This window comes from Hoplias malabaricus, chromosome 2, assembly GCF_029633855.1.
Source record: "Hoplias malabaricus isolate fHopMal1 chromosome 2, fHopMal1.hap1, whole genome shotgun sequence".
NCBI lineage: Eukaryota > Metazoa > Chordata > Actinopteri > Characiformes > Erythrinidae > Hoplias > Hoplias malabaricus.
In genome coordinates, this window is record NC_089801.1 from 10,317,583 (window position 1) to 10,339,517 (window position 21,935).

The 21,935-nt window shown below is 41.0% G+C and overlaps 1 protein-coding gene across 12 annotated transcripts in view; it reads left to right on the plus strand.

The window, feature by feature from the left end:
* ctnna2 (catenin (cadherin-associated protein), alpha 2) overlaps window positions 1-21,935 on the plus strand; it is a 564,720-nt gene that overhangs the window by 215,326 nt on the left and 327,459 nt on the right. For 11 of the 12 annotated variants that reach the window (XM_066656026.1, XM_066655991.1, XM_066655999.1 and 8 more), the window contains 2 exons: window positions 588-707; window positions 902-1,168. The exons of the other annotated variant lie outside the window; for it this stretch is intronic. In XM_066656026.1, the coding sequence (XP_066512123.1) occupies window positions 588-707; window positions 902-1,168 (387 nt within the window). The remainder of the gene's footprint in view (window positions 1-587; window positions 708-901; window positions 1,169-21,935) is intronic. 12 annotated transcript variants of the gene reach the window in all.

Genomic DNA, 21,935 nt, shown 5'->3' on the forward strand with positions numbered 1-21,935 from the left:
GACACTGTAAAGGTTGTGTAGTTAGTCACAGCTAATGACTTTGACTGAAAATCAACAGAGGTTAACTTGCATGATCAAATTTGATACCATTATATTAAGTTTTAAAAGTGGTGACTAAATACAGAACAGGTGCCCAAACATTTGCATATAACTACATTTGGCAGCCGTTGTGTTTAGCTTTATCAATATTTGACTGTTTTTTTAGGCTGTGCTTCTGTGCCATTTGATAACATTTTGGAACACACTGCTTAAACAGTTTTAACAGTCATCCCGCCCTCTTCTATTGTATTTTGTCATCACATTCAGTATGGAGACCTGAAAATTATTAGAAGTTGGAAGAATAATTAGAGGAAAGTGTTTTAAATTCGTTCCTGAGAGGATTAGTATTTCAGGAACAAATTTGACACAGAATTAATGCTCACTTTTTTAAGAGAGAAGTGGAGGCACATTCAAACTCATTAATCTTCATCGTGCAATGAGTTGGACTTTGCAAAAACTTTTTTCCCCAGAGGTGATAAATTTAAATCCTAATTGGCCGGTGTGTGTGTGTGTGTGTGTGTGTGTGTGTTTGTGCCTCTGTGTGTCAGGTGGAAGAAGCTCTTGAGGCTGTAAAGAATGCCAACAACGAGCAGGATCTGGCCAACCGCTTTAAGGAGTTTGGAAAAGAGATGGTCAAACTGAACTATGTGGCAGCTCGGAGACAGCAGGTTCATCACAATCAGATATTTGAATTTTCTACCTGTGATTTCTAATACATTTTTCTTTTCCTGCAACAGATAATATACTATTAAAAATCTGAAATGTAGTTGTAATAGCGTTGTTGAAATGTTATTGTAGTAGTGTCAAGCAGTAGTGTTCAGCTTGAATTGTCAGATTTGGACAAATGTGTGTCATTGTGCAGGAGCTGAAGGACCCTCAGTGCAGGGATGAGATGGCAGCTGCCCGTGGGGCTCTGAAGAAGAATGCCACCATGCTGTACACTGCTTCGCAGGCCTTCCTCCGCCACCCGGACGTGGCCGCCACCCGCGCCAATCGAGACTACGTCTTCAAACAGGTCCAGGAGGCCATCGGGGGCATCTCCAACGCCGCCCAGGCCACCTCGCCTACTGAAGAGAAGCATGGACACGCTGGTATCGGAGAACTGGCGGCCGCACTCAACGAGTTTGATGTAAGTTTTTTAAACTGTGAAGTGTTCATTAAGTGTTATTTCTCGGCCATCCATGTGTTTTCCTTCAGTGGTAACAATCACAAAAAGTAAAATTCCTTCCAGTTGGTTGCCTGTTCTGTCACACAGCTCCAGGGACCTGGAGGTTGTGGGTTCGATTCCCGCTCCTGGTGACTGTCTGTGAGGAGTTGGTGTGTTCTCCCCTTGTCCGCGTGGGTTTCCTCCGGGTGCTCCGGTTTCCTCCCACAGTCCAAAAACACACGTTGGTAGGTGGATTGGTGACTCAAAAGTGTCCGTGAGTGTGTCTGTGTTGCCCTGTGAAGGACTTGCGTCCCCTCCAGGGTGTTTTCCCGCTTTGCGCCCAATGATTCCAGGTAGGCTCTGGACCCACTGTGACCCTGAACTGGATAAGGGTTACAGATAATGGATGGATGGATATATTTGTAAGTCGTAAAACCTCTCCTTTTTAGTGACAAGTACTGCATATTAAAGGTTAGTAAAATGTATTATAATGGTGCTATTTTTAAATCTGAAAAGTCTTTAGATTTTGGTCACTCCTGCTTTTGTGCCGACTTTGATGACGAACTCTTACTTGCTGAACTGCTCACATCACAATACGAGAAATGGCAAAAGTTTTTGAAAGTTTCTCTCCAACATATCGTTATAGTAACTTTGCACTTTGATGTTTTTTTTTCTCACAGGCCACTCACTGTGAACAAGGCCATATCACTTATTATAGCTGCTATAAAGAACAGCTCTCCTCCACAGTAATCAAACCTTTATACAAACATCAATCTCTGCCTCATAACTAGAAAGAAACTTTATCGTTCCACTGCTTTTTATTACTTTAGATATTAAAACGGGGTGAGTATTGACTGTGCCTTCATGACGCACTTTTTCTTGCATGTGTGTTTAGACTGATAAGTATACAGATGTGTAACGCTGCTTGACTGCGCACTGTGTTATTCTCACTTTGAAACACAAGGAATGTTTTAGTCCACTGTTCTATACTGTGTTTTTAAAGTGCACACTGCCTTAATTTTTGCATGCTTTTTTCATTAATTGATAGCATATGCTGTTTATTATCTTTTATCTTTCAGTTGAAAAATGCAATTTAATTGTTGTGTATTCATAATTTGTGAGGGTTTAAAATTTCAAGCACATGACACAATAGACATGTGACTATTTAATGGCATGCTGCTTATTTTTAACACTGTTAACTATCAGCTAAGGCTACTCTTAGCTATTTAGGCTAATGTTAAAGCTTGAGACTCAGCAGAGTTAAAGCAGATTAACATTAGGCTTTGGGTGCTTTCATTTGAGACATTGACAGAGTATTTTTTTTAACTGAGTAATAAGTAACCTTTATTAAACTATAGTGTGTACATGTACTACAGTTTTAGCCCTATATCCACAAGCTATTTAGAATTCAACACATGCATTTTTCTTGTCCTCCACGTTGCTGTTCACAACACCCCAATGTCAGTGTCAGAATCTGCACATGCGTCTCTAGGTTTGCCTCAGTTGTGAAACACTCCCTCTGTGATCAAAGAGTGACTGAAGGCTGTTTCCCAAGCACTGTCTGTGTGCTCTGTGGATACATATGACATGATCTTTACGACCTTCCCTTTGGCCCATGTTGTGTGCTGGGACTTCTGTTCCTTACAGTTGGTGAGTACTTGACCACAGACTGTGTCTTAAAGACAGACGGACATAGAGATCTTCTTGTGATTCAGCTGGCTACGGTGGGCTTCGATTGATGGCACATGGAGAGGCTGCCATCTAGTGACTACAAAGGAATTACAACACATGAGGAGCTATAAGCACAAATAAATACAAGAGCACATAGTTTTTTTTCCCTGCTAGATATATAATGATAGTATTTTTATTTTTGTGAATATTATGTACCTCCCCGACATTCTGTGGTGTTACAATAATCAAAAAAGTTCAAAAAAGATGATTTATATAAAGACTGAGAAGGAGCTTTTGAAATCTACACTTGCTTTGGGGTGGATTATTATGAGCAATGCTCTTTGAAATATGTTTACTTTCATCTAGTAGTTGGTTAAATTATGTTAAATACCAGGGAATAGCTGGATAGTGGCTGTGTATTTGGTAGCCACTGCGAAATTAGATCAAAGAAAAAGCCCCAGGGATTTAATGGGTTAACGAAGATCCAGCTTTGTTAAAGAGAAATTCATAAAGTTTCTCAGTCTTAAGTTGGTGCTCTTGGTTTCTTTTCTATTCCTGCTCTGCTGTACATTAAAGTGCAGTTGTTTGAGGATCTTTATACTAAAGACATCTCTCTGGGACTTTTCAGTGCATGATACTCGGTGGCCTTTTGAACAGCGTTAGCTACCTGCCACAAGCGTTTCTGCTCTGTGGGTTTTTTCTCCTTGCTGCTTTGACCCCTCTCTTTGGGCGACTCTAATTGACCGTATCTGTGTAAATGTCAGCAGGGCAGAAGCCACGTCTCTGTTAAAGCTGAAGAGAGAGGGAGGGTTTACTGAATCCCTGAACTGAACACAGCACACATTCTACTGTCAATCAAGTAAACACTATGATTCAGAGAGAGAAAGAGAGTGAGAGAGAGTAAAAGGATAAATGAAAGTGTGGTAGGAATGATAGAATGCAAATGAGAGGAGGATATGAGCGAATTGGTGCAAATTGGAGAGGGAAAGAATGAAGGAATAAAGGAGATAAAGATTGTTAATTACCGAGGAGATTGGCAGAGGGAGAATAATAATAAAAGGAAAGATTAATGAATTGAGGAGATGGAGCAAAAGAAGGAAAGAAATCGTAAGAGAGCGTGGTATTGGGAAAAATAGACAAACAAGCAATGATTAGTGAATACACATTCTTGACATTTCTGGTCATGATTTGTAATCAGTGACATTGCTACTGGTGCAGAGAATGAATTTTTGGGAGGTCAGCGGCTTGTCTGTGAATTCCCTCTGGTGAACACTTGCCCTACCCATCCTCAGATGGACAGTTGTTGTCACTGTCTAAAAGCCAGAGGCCTGTTCTAACGTGTGTGAGTTCCTGCAGCTGTTCTACCTGCTGGTGGTGTTTTGTGTTTTATGCAAGGGGAAGTGGTCAGTTTTGATTGCTTAGGGGCAGCCAAGCCCTCTTTAACCCTCTTTAACTCCTACTATGAACTTCTGTTCATCGCAGTTGATCTAAAAAATCACTTGTTACATTAATTTAGCATTTGTTTCATACAATTTTCATCAGTTGTTCTAAATATAAACTTTATTATAACCGATCGTATGAGAACCATTTTAGGAATACATCTTAGACATTATCAATAATATGAATTCCATGTGTAGAACCTGAAATACTTCAGTAGAATTGGACACTCAGCCTTCTTAGTCCAGGTAACATGATGCTGACATAATCAAGCTGAAAAGAGCTAAAATTATACATTATAAGGCATCATGTGTACGCTATGTACCTCCTATAACCAGGGTAATGTTATGTAATATTTCTCTCTCTTGTCTTCACTTCTCTATCACACTTCACTCTTGTGATATTTCAGTCCTCTATCACATTTCACTCTTGTGCTATGCTTTTGAAAATCATTTTCATTATATGGACACCTTTAAATGACTTAAATAAATATTCTAAGTCCTTGTAGAAACTACAAGTCTGTTCCTCATATTTATCTCTGTGGAAATTCCATATGTCTGAGCAGTATTCATTCATTCATTCATTATCTGTAATCGCTTATCCAGTTCAGGGTTGCAGCGGGAATACACCATGGAGGGGGCGCCAGTCCTTCACAGGGCAACACACACACATTCACTCACACACTCACACCTATGGACACTTTTGAGTCACCAATCCACCTACCAACGTGTGTTTTTGGACTGTGGGAGGAAACCAGAGCACCCGGAGGAAACCCACGCAGACACAGGGAGAACACACCAACTCCTCACAGACAGTCACCCGGAGGAAACCCACGCAGACACAGGGAGAACACACCACACTCCTCACACACAGTCACCCGGAGGAAACCCACGCAGACACAGGGAGAACACACCAACTCCTCACAGACAGTCACCCAGAGCGGGAATCGAACCCACAACCTCCAGGTCCCTGGAGCTGTGTGACTGCGACACTACCTGCTGCACCACCGTGCCGCCCCTGAGCAGTATTGTAGAGCTTTATTGTTTCATTTGTTTGGTTTGTGTGCTGTGAAAGTGCTAATTTAATCTCCCATTTCCTAAGGATCTGGGTGAAATTTGCCATTGTTTTACATGGTTTCATGCTAAGAGCAAGCAAAAAAAAATGTACCTCCCCAACCTCTGCCGTGGTCTGGAGCCAGCTGAGGATAATTGGATGACAATGTTTACTTTAAAACAGCTCTGCTACCCATATTTAACCTCCACTGAAAAAGCAAGGAAGGATGTGTGGAAGAAAATAGGAAAAAGTGGGCAGATTTATTCATCGCGGTTGTTCCCTAGCTGAAGTCGTTTAAAGCTTATTTGAGGCTGACACAGAAAAAAGCCTCGGAACTTACTTTAAAGTAAACAAACGGAGATACTGGTTTATAGGGGCGCGCCCGAAAGCTTCTTATACAGAAAGAAACGCATGCCAGGAGCTGAAGAACAAATGTGGGACAGGCTATTTCGAGAGAGAGAGAGAGAGAGAGAGAGAGAGAGAGAGAGAGACTAAAAGATTGTTTGGTTACTAAGGGGGGCCTTCATATCAAGAAACAGTGGCTGTCAACAAAGACAAAATGTAAAATAGATGCTTGGTTGGTCCATGGCCTGTACTGAGGGAATAATATAGAGCATTAGGTTTAAGCTGTTTTTCATGTATTTATGTATTGTCAGTGATTTACTGCTGTGATGACCAGCGGTGTTTATAATGCCAGTTGTTTGTGGTATTAAAGCATGAATATAAAATGTCTGTAAGGTTTTCTGTCTTTGGAACCTTTCTAAACAGTAAAACAGTACAAGGCTCCATATGTTTGACACATAAACACCACCCGCATCTGATGTATATGGGAATGGTAAACGGTCAGATTGCCTCCTGTCGTCATCTGAAATAAATGACAAATAGAAAATATATTGAATGTAACCAGCAAATGGTATGGGTCTGCACAGTTCCTCCTTGTTGTATGGTACACTGTTACGATTCTCATGATTTTGTCTCAAGGCCATAATTAGTGGTCTTTGTCTTAATAACTCTCTCTGAACATCAGTTTGACTTGGCCTTGTTTCAAGTCTCAGGGTAAGGATAAGTCTCAGGGTTTAGAAAGTGTTCTCGAGCCCATTGGAGGTCTTTGTAAACAGGAATTTATTCTGTGATTGTTTATTCTGTGAACAGTGAATATGAGACACAAAATAACACCAAATAACACAGTGATTTTCTCACCTAATATCCACTCTATGAACATCTTTTATCTTAAACACAAATTTTTAATACAAGCAGTTCTTTTGTATTTGTAATAATGAATGAATATCTACTCCCCTTTGTTCTTTGTATTTTTATATTCTGTACAATTCTCAGACTGGCTTTGTCTTTACTCAGACTTGCTAAGTCCTGGTCTCAGTCTTGACTCAGAGGTTTTGATTTGATTCCTGGCTTTCTCCAACATATCCAAACAGACATCAAGGACAAAGCCTCTATGGATATTATACTGGATATATTTTCACAGACACATACATTTGGAATTACTGTGAAAAATATTAGTCCTTTAAAAACCTCAGCATCTAACATTATTGAATCATGCACTTTATCTAGCCTAGCAGCCAGAGTGCATTAGTGACATTTCTATGTAGTGCAGGATCCTGATGGATCTCACTGCCTCTAGCATATACCTAAACACACACACACACAAAGACAATCTACTTCTTCCTGTTCTGTGAAAAACTGTTCTTTCATTGTGACTCTTTCTCTGGCTGTGCAAATTATATAGCCCACCTGGAGGCAGCATCGCTCTCCTACTCGCCTTTTCAGTCTTGAATACTCAGACCAGCTGTTTGGCCCTAATGACCAGTGTGAGCCTGAGAGAGCCGAGCCCTGCGCTCTGAATCCGCACTGAGCCGTCTCCTTGCTGCAATTGATTCCTTGCATGTCACCACCATGTAAGTTTCCACTGATAAATTGAGTTTAAGAGGGCTGATCATTTTAGGGACAGCGAATAGTTAAAATAATAAACAGGCAAAGAGCACACCCAGGATAGGCGCTTCTGATTAAATAGACAGTATATCTTGTTACTAATTGGTTATACACTTTATAAATATTACCAGACTTTTGAATGATGCAGGTGTATATTTTGATGGTCGTCTTTTCCTTCTTTTATTTTCTCCCGTCCACATGCTCTGGTATTATGGTATTTCAGGTTGTAGTTGTCAGGATTGTGTGCTCATGGTGTGTGTTTGTTTTGGTGGTCCAAGCCTGTCGCATCCAATCTGCAGTTAACTGCCATAACCATGGTCAGCAGCAGGGGGCAGTGTTGTATTGATTTGGTAGTGATGCTACTGACAGCTCTCGTATCCAATGCTGTTCTCCGGCACCATAGTAACGGCGCGCGGCTCTCTCTGTGCAGAGTGAGTCTCCCACGCCAATGCGCCGAGCCGTTTTAGTTTGTTTTTCCCCCTGAGCTTTGGCATGCTGTAATATAGGTGAGACAGGAGACGTGCAGATACACAGTCAACAGTGTGTGTAGTTTCTTTATTCAGAGAGAGAGAGAGAGAGAGAGATACTGCATGTGTGTGCTGAGAGAGACAGCGAATGCTAGTGAGAGGCTATGTTAGTAATGCGTGAGAAGGGAGTGGCTATGATTTAGTAAAAGAGAGATGTAGAGAGCTTTTATGTGTGTAGTGTGAGAGAGAGGATGCATCTACACAAGAGAGAGTGAGCATGTAAGAGAGTGAGATTGTATTTGTGGGGAGAAAGATTGTGTTCTAGTGAGAAAGGGAATGGGAGAGAGAGAAAGAATGAGAGAGAGAGTTTGTGTGATCTATCCCAATTTTGCAGCTAGCAAGTTTTTCTCCTTGTCTCTTGCTGTGAAAGCAGTCCATGGCAGCATCCTCTCGTCTACCTCTCTCTTTCACTCTCTCACACCCTCCCTCCTCTTTACCTCCCTCCCTCCATCTCGCTCTCTCTCTCACACCCCCCCTCCCTTTTTATTTTCATGTCTCAAACACCCACGTATACCTGCTATAAGCCACAAAGATTGAAGCTTATTATAACTGAAATCATGTTGCTGCTGAGCATTCTCAGAATGGATGGACTTGCTTCTAGTCTTGCTATCTTACAGTGCACACAGTCATTCACTGACAACAGTCATTTACACACACGTTTTTTTCTACTGGTCACACTGGCTGTTTGTAGATTATGTGTGTGTGTGTGTGAGAGAGACAGAGAGAGAGAGAGTGTGTGAGTTCAGAGTGTGTGTGTGTGTGTGTTGTCAGTGCATGGTCTTGCTTCACACACTTGCATAAGTGGATTGTGAATGCTCCAAATCCAGCAAGGAAATCTGTCTGTGAGTCCCTTTGTAAAGAACGGTTTCTTCTTATGTCCCTGTCACTTTCTGAGCTATGTCACTTCCTGTGACAAAACCACTATGGGGCGCGGAACGCGACACTGCACCCCTGCTATTAAATTAATCTGCGGTATAAAAGCGTCTGTCAAATTAGCGTTAGTACCTGACATACTCCTGATAGGGCATGACAGCTGAGCACGCTGCGCTACCGAAATCACTTTGTGTCAATCCAGTGATGTTAGAAGCAACACGTACACACACACACACACACACACACACACACACACACACAGAAAACAAAAAAATAGGCATAAAGCATAACAGATCCCTGGGTCATGTGTCTCTGTAACTTACTTCACTAATTAAAGTTTTTGAAATTAAAGAGTAGGTTGAATTAATCAACACAGAAGACCCTTACTCCTTGGGTATCAGGATCTTTTTACGACTCTTAATCTTTAAGTCTAATGTCTGATTGATGGTAAGCAGACATATAATACCTAATATGAATTTCTAAACCAAATGTTTGGCTCAAACATCTCCAGGGTCCTGGTTTGTGGGGTCAGTTCCCACCTCACTGTCTCTGAGGAGTTTGGGGTGTTTTCCCTGTGTCTGTTTGGGTTTCCTCTGGGTGCTCCGGTTTCCTCCCACAATTCAAAAACACATGGACTGTTTAAAAAGTGTCCAGATGTGTCAACTTGTGAGTGTGTGCTCCTGCCTTGCACCCAGTGGTTTGTGGTAGGCTCTGCACACTGTTTTTTTGATGGTGATAAATAACTAAAAATAATGGTGATAAATAACCCCATTTACAATTACGACAAACAGTTAGTAAAACAGACCCATATATTGCACTGTAACTACTTTTTGTATAATTATTTTTATATTTTGTAAGTTATTCTTTATGATGGCAACATACTGAGGATGAGGTCGTGTGTAGGCGTTTGTGCTGTGCACTGCTTTTGTATTTATTGTTTCAAAGGTACTGAATTAAGGATTGTCACTAGTTGTTTGGGGGTCACAGCTGTCTATGCAATTTTACAAATAGTATGTAACATTACATAATGTTTGCTAAGATAACAGATTAACCATGTTAGCCAGTCAGATTGGTGGCGGCACGGTAGCGCAGCAGGTAGTGTCACACAGCTCCAGGGACCGGGAGGTTGTGGGTTCGATTCCCGCTCCGGGTGACTGTCTGTGAGGAGTTGGTGTGTTCTCCCCTTGTCTGTGTGGGTTTCCTCTGGGTGCTCCGGTTTCCTCCCACAGTCCAAAAACACACGTTGGCAGGTGATTGCAGTTCTCATATTAGCAAAATCCCATGCACTTCTTTGAAATCCATTTCAATGTTTAAGTTCATAGATGTTTGTTAGCATCCTGCCGATCATGAGGCCCACTTAAAAGACTGACACATGATAAACAGTTTTAAATGGTTTGTCAACTCTGCATCTTAAAATGGTCATACAGCACAGGGAGTAGTGCCCAGTCATCATCATTAGTCATTTGATTTTGAGAGAGAGAGATGTGGGAGAAAAAAAAAAAAAAACTGTGGTTCAGAGATATGAATATATTTACTCTGTCAGATGCTGGAAGTTCAGGTCAATGTTCATGGGAATGAAAATGTGTGTGTGTGTGCGTGTGTGTGTGTGTGCATGTACGTGTCTGCTGTCTGTGATTCCAATGTGTGTGCCTCATAACTGTTGAACTGACTTAAGGGCCATCACACACACACACACACGCGTTCATATCACACTCTCAGGCCAAAGGACCAAGAGAGGCTAATATATGGAGATGTATTCCTTCCAGTTGAATAAGGTTGTGGGTAATTGCTATATCAATCTGTGCTCTCCAATCTGCTCTGCCCAGTCCAGTCTCTCTCTCTCTCTCTCTCTCTCTCTCTCCCCTCTCTCTCGATCCCCCTCTCTCCTCTTCCATTTATTCTCATTCTCTCACATAATTTGTTTATATTTACTCATTCTTTTTTAGTCCTTCTTTCTTTCTTTCTTTCTTTCTTTCTTTCTTTCTTTCTTTCTTCTGAAAGCCTTTCTCCTTATTTTGGTTTCCATTTTTCTCACTCTCACTCTTTTTCTCTATTAGATTAAAATGACTAATGATGATTTGGCAGTACTATGTGTATGGGGGTGTGAAGGCAGTTGGTATCACATCATTTCCACATATTAGAGCTTTTTAGAGAATGTGGAGAATCTGTTTTTATGTATTTGTTTTTGAACAGGTTTATACTGTACACAGGTGTAAACACACAGATTACAACATTGAAAACACCTCAATGTGAATTATTGACATATCCAGAATTCAAAACCGATTCTAAACTGGAGCCACACTACTTCTTCACTACTTCACACCCATTTTGTGCTTTATTTAGGAACGAAGCTCTTCTGTAGTGGATCAGCGAGGTAGAAACCTTATGATCTAGTGCATATTTAATGCCTGTTGAAGCTTCACTTCTTCTGACTTGGGCTGTGTGCTTAAATTTAAAGGATGTATCTGCAGCACCTTTAACAGTGGGTTTCAGGATCAATATCTGTCTGAGAGTGAGAAAGAGAGGGAGCTTGAGAGAGAGTTTGTCCAAGGTCCAATAACCTTTCCTATAAAAACAATTACGTAGAAATCTAGGGCGAGTTTACACTATTATTAACTGACAAAATAACAAAACTCCATGTTTATTTTTAAGATTAATGTTAGACGTAAGGTTAGAGTTAGGTTAGAGTCCCCATGTAGTGACCCATGTAGGATAGAATGTTTTTACATGTACAAACAGCTGGGATGTATTATTACATTGATATATATATAATATAGGAATTAGATCAGATTAGATTAGTTAAGTTGTGTGTTGTAATGAGGCAAGGTGACCCTGTGTCTGTAAAAAGGGCAGCTCCTTCAGCAGACTATGCTGTGCCTCTTGTCTGACTTGGTGGAGCAGTGTGTCAGCAGTGGTATTGACCAGTAGCTCGATTCTCATTTCCTCTCCATTGAGACAATAAGAGAGGAACTGTACACACAACTCGATTACAGTGCCATTTACACGCTGGAAACAGCAGTGATGTGAGGACCTGGGAGGAGCCTGTGCTTGTACTATAGCTAAATAGCAGATTGTTCACCTTTAGTGTAACAGTATGGGTTTAATTCAGTTATAGTTGCTGTTCCCAGGTTTTAATCCTGAGATTATAGGTGTTAGAAATATGAGAGTAATACATAGTGTGGTCATACTCATGCTAATGAAGTTCTTTATAAGCATGAACTGAAATTTGGACTTACATAAAGTTTTGAAGGTGTTTGTTGAATTAAAGGGAAAGTATACATTTCAAGGGATACACTGTTCCCTTTGATTTGTTTATGTTCAGAAGCTCCACATCTTTCATAGTGGAATGTTCCACTATTAGACTGGTAACACATTAGACTGGTTTTGAGCATGCAGACAGACTGGAGAGCAGCAAGTGGTGAGGAAATATTCTCATAATTTTATTTAAAAAATATATATATTAAAATAGTGAACGTCTCTTTTAAGTGTTTGTCTTGAAGCATCCAAGAGCCACAAATCTTCAAAAACTTCAAAAGGCTGCTCACATCATGTAATCAAACAATCAGTCATACTTGAGTCGTGTTAGAGGCTTATTTGCATACTTGTATACTTCAGTGTACGATAAAGTTTTGTTAATTAGCAAGGGGAATCTATTTTACGCTCTTGTGTAGTCTACATATTTTTATCCTACAATTAGTTAATTACCTTGATTTACATTTTATTTCTGAGCAGAAAACAGGTAGTCAGCACTTGGAAAGTTAACAGTATGGTGCATAGTGCATTGCTATACACTGAAGACTGTTTAAAGAGATTCTTTGAAGCCATCCCTTATTCTCAAAGAGATATACAACAGTGTTTAATGTGCAACATAAAAGAAGCACTAACTCTTGGAGGTCAGTGGTAGCACAATGGCATGCATAAACAGAGAAATGCAGCAATGCAAACCAAGGTACAGAGATTTCCTTCTCTTAAAACACTTTATGGCCTTTGGTATTTTTTACAATCCTTAAATGAGCACAGGCCCTTGATGTATTCTAATTGTGATCTGTAATCTTTCAGAAGTTGGGCATCCAGGCTTTTTTGTCTAACCCATCCTCATCTCAAAGGCACAGCTTAAAGCTGAGACCCTCTAGACGTTTTCAGACTGGCTTTCTGCAGTCACGTTAAAAGAATTCAGGATCACACAATATAACATAGATTTTAATGGATGACATCATGCAGCCAGCAAACCTAAACCATTTCATTACAAATAATGATCATTTTTAATCATGTTACAACAAATAACTGCTACATTGGTTAAGATTTCTGTGAGGAGTTGGTGTGTTCTCCCTGTGTCCGCGTGGGTTCCTCCAGGTGCTCCGGTTTCCTCTCACAGTCCAAAAACACATGTTGGTAGGTTGATTGGCGACCGTAGGTGTCCGTAGGTGTGAGTGTGTGTTGCCCTGTGAAGGACTGGCGCCCCCTCCAGGGTATATTCCCTCCTTGCGCCCAATGATTCCAGGTAGGCTCTGGACCCACAGCGATCCTGAACTGGATAAGCACTTGAATGAATGAATGAATTTGTTAAGATTTGCAAATTATCTGGCAGATGTGTTAACTTGAGACTTACATGTCAGCATTAGATTTTTATATTTTAAAGCAAATATTTAGTTTAAACTTTAGACTTTTGTAATTCTCAGTAATAAGCTGAAAATGGAAAACCTGAAATATTAACATTGACTTTTCCCCAGTTTGTGCTGTATTGAAAAGTACAATGTATCCAAACCATGTTATTTGTGATTTACATTTCTACAAATAAGATGCAAACTACTAAGTACTTTTTTCTTTATTTTATTAATGTATTATTCATTCATTAATTCATTGTCTGCAACAGCGTTTCAAGTTCAGGGTCCCGATAGGTCCGGAGCCTACCTGGAAATACTGGGCACAAGGCAGGAACACACCCTGGAGGGCGACACACACTCACACATTCACACCTACAGACACTTTTGAGTAACAATCCACCTACAAATGTGTGTTTTTTGGATTGTGGGAGAAAACGGGAACACCAGGAAGAAACCCATGCGGACACGAGGAGAACACACCACACTCCTCACAGACTGTCACCCGGAGCGGAACTCGAACCCACAACCGCAGAGTCATGGAGCTGTGTGACTGCGACACTACCTTCTGCTCCACCGTGCTGACCTTATTATTTATTCATTTATTTTTATTTTTTAAGAGAACTTCATAGAATGTCAGGACACAAGCAGCTGACACGATGTGTCATGTTTATTGAAATGACCTCCTCCAAACAGAGCTATACATAGAAATTTGAATCTTATATACATAGATACAAATAAAAATACAAGTGACCAGACCAACTCAATTGTCGTATAAATGCAAATATTAAATCTTCTGTATTTTTCATTAATTACTATAAGAAGTGTTTTAGCATGACTACATTTAAAACTATTCAAATACAAAATGTATGTCTTCCAGATGGCATAGTTCCGAATGTCTGTTGTTCTGCTGAAAGAGGGGTGCGGCAGTCTGTTGTTACTGTTGTAACATTCTGAAAGAAAGTTCTGTAAACTCACTCCTTTTGAAATGCGATCATTGTGGGGTTGCTGGTATTTTTGTTGTCCCCGTCTTTTCACTTAAAATGAATAAATAAAGAAATAATAAATAGGGAGCGATATATTTGTACATCAAAGTAAGCCTCTTTGTCTCATGTGTATTAAGATTCAAGAGGCATCTGTGGTAGCCAGCACTTTGATCTGTTTTCAGTTCCCTCATGTGATAAAGCACCGGTCAGCGTGTGTATGCGTCTGGAGTAGCCACTCACATCTTCTCCTTCATGGTGTCTTGCCTTGAAGTCAAGGTTGTTCCTAGCAGGATCATAGGAATGAGAGAGGAAAGATCTCTGGAGAGAAAGGGAAGAATATGGGGAGTGACAGGGAAGAAGAAGGAGCGAGAGAGAGAGAGAACATGGAAGCCGCGTCAAGCCGCTTTACGTCTTCGCGTAAATCCCTTTGCCTGGCTTGTGAGTCTAAAGATTGGAGGGGGAAAAAAAAGTGCAAGTACTCTCCGTAGCCCAGGTACACAGCCGCTGTTCAGGGATGCGTCTGCAGCCGCACGGCCCCCTGGGATACGCAACAAAACCAGGAAGAGAGATTACCAGTGCTGTAGCCCACTCTTATCTTCTCCTGCCTGAGCTCCTGTTTTGCAAAGTTTGATCCCAAATGCAGCAGTGCGCAGTATCACACTGCCTGCAGTGCCAGCCTGGAGTCTGCTGTGTTACACTACTCTTCTGTTGCCTTTTCATTTAGGGCTGTAGAGTCACAGGAAATCTGGAAGGGATGTTTCAGCTGCATTAGTTCTGGCATGGTAGAATAAATTAAATTATTGGTTTTTTGATATTTGTGGGTTGTTCTTAGGTAATATTTGTAGTTTTTACAGGGCACTTTAAATAATAATTTTTATAAATGATATAATTATGATGAATTGATCTGGACAGCAGGTAGCGTCGCAGTCACACAGGTCCAGGGGCCTGGAGGTTGTGGGTTCGATTCCCGCTCCGGGTGACTGTCTGTGAGGAGTTGGTGTGTTCTCCCTGTGTCTGCGTGGGTTTCCCTCGGGTGCTCCGGTTTCCTCCCACAGTCCAAAAACACATGTTGGTAGGTGGATTGGCAATTCAAAAGTGTCCGTAGGTGTGAGTGTGTGTGTGTGTGTGTGTGTCTGTTTTGCCCTGTGAAGGACTGGCGCCCCCTCCAGGGTGTATACCCGCCTTGCGCCCTATGATTCCAGGTAGGCTCTGGACCCACCGCGACCCTGAACTGGATAAGATAATGAATGAATGATCTGGAATACTATACTAGTATCTGCTTTGAATTTGATTGTGATGTGTTGGATTAGTAACTACATCAACCCTTTAAACTAATATAAAAATAATATCAAGTTTCACCACAACTGATTGGGCGTTTTGACATGTGAAGAATTATACTTAAATTGAATCATAGAATGTTTACCCTCCTTGCTCTCTTCCTTTCCACTTTCTTTCCCATATTCAGCCATAAAAGACAAAGTATAAGCCTTATTTTGTGTCACGTTGAATGAGATCATGTTGATATGTTGAGTTGAGGGAAAAGCGTAGGATACCCCCTTTAGTCACTAGGGCCATGCTTACTAGGCTCATTAGATAGGCCTATGCTTCGCTAAATTTATTTACCATCAAAACAATATAATTAGGGCCAGGGGCTTGGCGATGTTTTCACATATTGAATGGCCTATATTTGTCATAGATTGTGTACCCTCATATAGTTTCTCAAACCTTGAAGGCTATTTTCATGGTGAATTATTTCCATCATATAAGCACTTGAGTGTGCATGCATATTTCTTTCCAGGGTATCACACGGCCTTGCGGCATGTCAGCACATTTGGCATAGGTTTTAAGGCCCTATAAACATGACTTCATGTGTTGACATGGGGCTTAATGCTGCAGGGAGCTATGGTTGGGGCATAAAGGACATCTCTTTATTAAATGGATCTTGACAACATATACAATACAAGCAGTGATGTCTTCGGTTCTGTGTTTTCCTTCTTTTTTTCACACAGTGTGAGAATGTGTGTGCTCTTGTTTATTAAAAACATCCAGTATGCTGTCTCTCATATAACCTTTATTTTGGAATATTCCAAGAATGAAACACACATGTTTGGGTTTTCATCTGGTTGCAGGAGACAATAATTGAACAGGTGCAACACAATCACTCAGTTTGAGGTGAGAATGAGAAGGAATGGGCTAGAATGACTTCTGTTATAGTTAATGCATTTATTGGGATGTGGCATGTTAATGCATTTCCTGGCCTCCCGAAATCCTGGCCACAAGTGCCTACAGCATTGAGAAGGATCAACCCCATAATATCCCAACTGTAGGGACAATAAAAAAGAATAAAAAAGTGTTAGTGCAGCATCAATCTTATTCACATCATTCTCCTATTATTATCATTAAACCCCTTAAACTGTGGCTTCCATCCTACCCTCGTATTAGTTATATACTCTCCCTCTTAATATACATATATTAAATATATATTAAGAGGGAAAGAATAGAACTAATGATAAAGTCATTCTTTTTTAATCATAAGACAAGCCTTTTCCTCAGTACTTGTACATTACTGTACCTTTTAATTTCATCTTTTAAGTAGATTAGTTGTAGTTCATATTTTATCAAAGCTTTACTGCTGGTTCCGCATGAAAGGTTTCTAGAGGGGCGCTAATTAGTGCATCACCGGGTTTGTTTTTGAGAGCGAGGCAATAAAGAGTGGCATAAAGCAGTTCAGAACGAGCGAGGGAAACAGAGTATTTGAGCAAGATTTTGCTATCGTTTATCATTGTGTTTCAGTAATAAATTCAGATGCTTAATGACTCTATATCTATTTACATGTGTTTTATATAAGGAGGTCTCTTGCACTGTGGTGGTTGAGAGTATATTTCTGTCGTTTCACCTGCCGTGTGTGTGTATTTACACCGCTATCAGTGTGTGCGTGTATTAAGCATTGCTAATTTATTAAAAGGGTCAATGCTTAGCACAAAAAGTAAGGAACTGTGTGTTTGATGGATTATTTCTTTGTTGTAACAATGCTTCTTGACATCCTCTCTGCCAATGCCAAACAATTTATTCTGCCATTGACTTATTTGGTGTTTGGTGGATTGGATGATTGCAGTTTGATGAAACAAGAAACAGGAGCCACAGTAGTGTGTGGTAGAACCATACACAGCCACATCAGCCTGGCACCTCCTCCTCATGCTGGTCACACACTGCTGTGGGATGCCATCACATTCTTCAACCAACATTTTTCTCAAGTCAGACAACATGGTTGTGTTGGTCACACTGGCACGAACAGCACGCCCAACCTGATCCCACAAGTGTTCAGTGGGGTTGAGGTCAGGAGCTGGCAGACCATTCCATCCTCTCCACTTCCAAATTCCGGAGGTAGTCTCTGATAAACCCCGCTCTGAGGGGGCGAAGGTTGTCACCTTGGAGGATTGAATTCGGTCCCAGACTGTGGAGATATGGGATTGCCACTGGTTGTAGTATTTCATCTTGATATCTCTCTGCATTGCCTCTAATGATGACAAGCCTTGTTTTTCCAGTGAGGAAGATGCTGCCCCATATCATTACACAGATGTTAATCTATTGGTGCTGCTTCTTCTCCACACTTTGACCTTATGATCCGACTGCTGTAGGCAGAATCTGGACTCATTGCTGAACATAAGGTTCCTCCAAATATTCAGGTTCCAGTGCAGGTGTAGCCGACACCAGCTCAAATGGGCCTGGCGGTGAAGGGCAGTCATAACAGGCCTCCTGGCAGCCCGATGAGACCGGAGATTGGCTGCGTGCAGTCTGTTTCGGATTGTCTGGGCAGAGAGCCGTTGGCCATATTGTCTTGCAAACCTCGACTGCAAATCTGTAGAAGCCTATGGCACCTAGGTGCTGACAGGTAAGGAAACGATCTTCTTGGGGTATCCTGTTTTTGGGATTTGAGTTCCTTCATTGTTTTTTATTGTAATGTAGAATTGTCACTGTATTCTGGATTGACAAATCTTGGGTGACATGTTTAGAAGGATGGCGTCAAATTGAATGGCAATGTCCAAATCACTATCTTGCCTAGGGAGCATACTAACTCATAACCTTTAAATTTTGCTCTCCGTTATTTTTCTAAACTGTAGCAGCAGCTGGATTTTTTGTTTCATTATACTTCAAATTTAACTTGTTAACTTAGTATTGGTCTCATTTGATCCATTGGTGCTCTCCTTCCTCTGACTATTGTGCAAATCCATAGGAGACTTTTATCCTTTAATTTCCATTTATGCTTGGTTTAGCATTTAGCAATATGTTTTCATAATAGCATTCCAGTCACTTAGCTAATCCCATAGAGGACCTGTGTATTGCATAATGAAGCCTATTAGAGTTGTGCTGTGCAGTTGTTGGAGCTTCATTGTTGCTAGCTTTTTACACTTGGCCTCTGCCATAGGCTGCAACTGCACAGCAGGTTTGGCTCTGTATCTGAGAGTAGGGGGTCGATGTTGCCACGGTAGTTAAATTAGAACTTATGGAAATGATTGACAGAGTTGCCAAGTCTTCTGGCAGCGATTCCTTTTCACTCCTTCGACATGTGCTTTCACACACTGCGGTGGGCTGCTCTGTAACATTGTTCTTAAAGTAGCAGAGCATGTTTTCTCACTAGAGTGCCAGGGTGCACTTATGGTGGTTCAGAACTATGTGCACTGGATAACCTTAAAGTTGTTTTTGACTAGAGTGCAGCTGCACCTTAGCTTGCATAAGAGCTGCTTCTTTCTTTCGTTCTTTTTTCTTGCTAAAGGCAGTGCCTGTGTAAATGATACAGGCTGGGCCTTGTTTCCAGGTTTCGTGTCACATGATCAAAGTCAATATTTAACAGGGAATGAATAGGCTAATACGTTTCAGAACCTTGTCACAGTGATGTCCATTACTTCAAGCCAGAGCATATAGAACTCAATTAGCAACTGCATAAGCCTTTCATCCAATTAAAGTGGTGTGCATGCATATGCAACCACTGAGGTTCTGATGTGATTATACATAAACAGTCAAACTTTGACCTTGTAAATATTTCATGAAAGCATTTGGGTGTATAAGTAGGTTGTGAAAACCATTCCGACCTCGATAGTCTGAGGTAACTGTGAAATTTATGTTGGATTATTAGTCAGGGAAAAAAGAGAGAGAGAAAATAATCTAATACACATACCTTAAAGGAGATGCCTGTGCTTGTGGGAGAGTGCTGTTCTCTCGGTTGTTTGTACTTGGCTGAGGTTTAACTTGAGGAAACGTCTTCTGAATTTTATAACCCATAACCCATTTCACAAACCTGACTCGGTCATGCAGATTTCTACTGGACGACATTCAGCAGATTCGACCCTTTCTTTTTTTCAGGAGGCTGCACAGGTGCTAGTCCAGTCTTGACTACTGTAATTCGATTCTGACTGGTCTTCCTCTGCAGGGCATCAGGCCTCTCCAGCTGATCCAGAATGCAGCTGCACAGCTTGTCTTTAATCTTCTGAAGTTCACCCATGTCACCCCACTGCTGTGCTCTCTTCACTGGCTTCCTGTAGTTTGCCTGCATCAGGTCTAAATCTCTCATGCTTGTCAACAAAGCCAAGAACAGATCAGCCCCACCCTACCTTATGGCAATGGTCAAGAGTCAGGCTGCCATCCAGTCCTTTGAGCTTCAAGTACAGCTCGAATTGTCCCGCCATCCCCCAAGACACGCAGTGGACTAGAGTCAAGACCCTTCTCAGTCCTGGCGCCCAGATGGTGGAACGAACCTCCACTGGCTGTCGGAACAGTGGTCTTAAATGCAGACTGAAGACTCACTCTTTGTGACCGACTTAAGTGAACACTTATCAAAATGCACACCAAAATGTGCTGTAACGCACTTACACTTTTGTCTGAAAACTAAGTACTTTGTAAGTTGCTTTGGATAAGAGCATTTGCTAAATGCTGTAAATGTAAATATAAAAAGTGTTTTTTTATTACAATCTTGAACTTCACATTTAATACTAAGATGAATTTGGAGGTGGTAGTGTTCTGGCAGAAATAGTCTTTCTGCACGTACTTTTATTAATAACTATTTAAGATTATTCATCAGGTTTCCATGCTTTAAAATCAAATTTAGATTATTAATTCCAGTTTCTTATATATTCGTGCGAGTGAGAGTGAGTGTGTGCACAAGCCTATGAGTCTGTAGGATAGAATAGGATATCGCCAGATTGGATTTGTAATGGCAGAAAATGGAATGAGGATTCTGTTCATACACCACCATCCCAGCTTCTCTATATGTTTTCACTAGGTTTTCAGTTATAGGAGACGACCTTTTATCTCATCACCCAAGCTGCCTGTGCCTTTGCAATGGGCACAGTTAAAGATATCTTTGGGCTCCCTTATCACTTAGCTCTCTGTAGAGCTGCATGTGTAAGAGAGTATGTGCAGATCCCTCTACAACGAGGCAAATGGGTTAGGACGCAACACCTATGATAGTTGGCTACATTTTCATCAGGATATAATGGCCACTGTTTGAGCAAATTGTCACTCTTTGTGTTGAGTGAACGGGTTAGTAGAACAGGAGTTTTGGAGTTGTCTGTCTCTGGGGGATGTGTGTATTAACACAGACAGGATTTAGAAACTCTGCAGTGTGCTCTGTCCCTTAAGAATGACAAATTAGAATCATCACCGCTGTAGCAGGGCCTCGCCTGATTTGTCTTTTTTTTGCAATTCTGTGTGTTTTGGTTCCTTTTTGGTTCCCTCTTAGATATACTTGTTAATTTCTGGAACGTCGAAGAACGTGCTGGCGAGTCAAATACGACCATTCACAATGATTCTATTAATATTTTAGCGATAACACAGCACAGAAATACAGTTCAAACACTCTCTGAATGTGCAGAAACTGCTCTTTTGATTGCATGTTATTGCGAGACTGTACGTAATACTGTACATCCCGAGTTACGAGCCTATGTATAAGCATGAGACACGCCTCCTCTGCCTCTCGCTGTGTCTAACTGGTGGATTCGCTTGTTTTTAAGACTGATAAAACTATCACCAAAACAATTCATCCGCATGAGTAAAGGGATGTTTTCACAAGAGATATAAAATTGGATTTAAGTTTTTCAGGGTTGGAGACTGATTATCTCTTCATAAAATGCTCTAGGTCACATGGGCTTCTCTTGACCAGAGAGCTGAGATTGTTCTGAACATTTTGATATAAAACATGTGGGCAATATATTATAATACAAGTACAGTGGAACCTCTAACGAACGCCTGTACTAACGAACTTTCCAAGATACGAACCAGGCATTTGAATATTTTTTGCCTCCACCGATGAACCATGACTCTAGAAACGAACCCGAGCCTCCGCCGAGACGGCAACTGGAAATGGCCACTGACCCCAATAGACGAGTCTCCCAGCACACCCAGACTTGAGTGACATTTTACGATTAGCAAATTGTAGTTTTAGCAATTTAGCATTAGTGTAAATAGCAGACATCGAATTTCGTGCTAAGTTAAGCCGTATCTACGCTTCGTCTCCCCACATTCACCACATACTCTCCGTTATTCCCCCCACCCCCACATCCCGACATACACCTCACGTCTTCAAGGTAGCGATGTGTAACCACTTAAAACTTTATTATTTCTTTTTTATTACTGTTACCACTGTATTTCTTTTTTATTT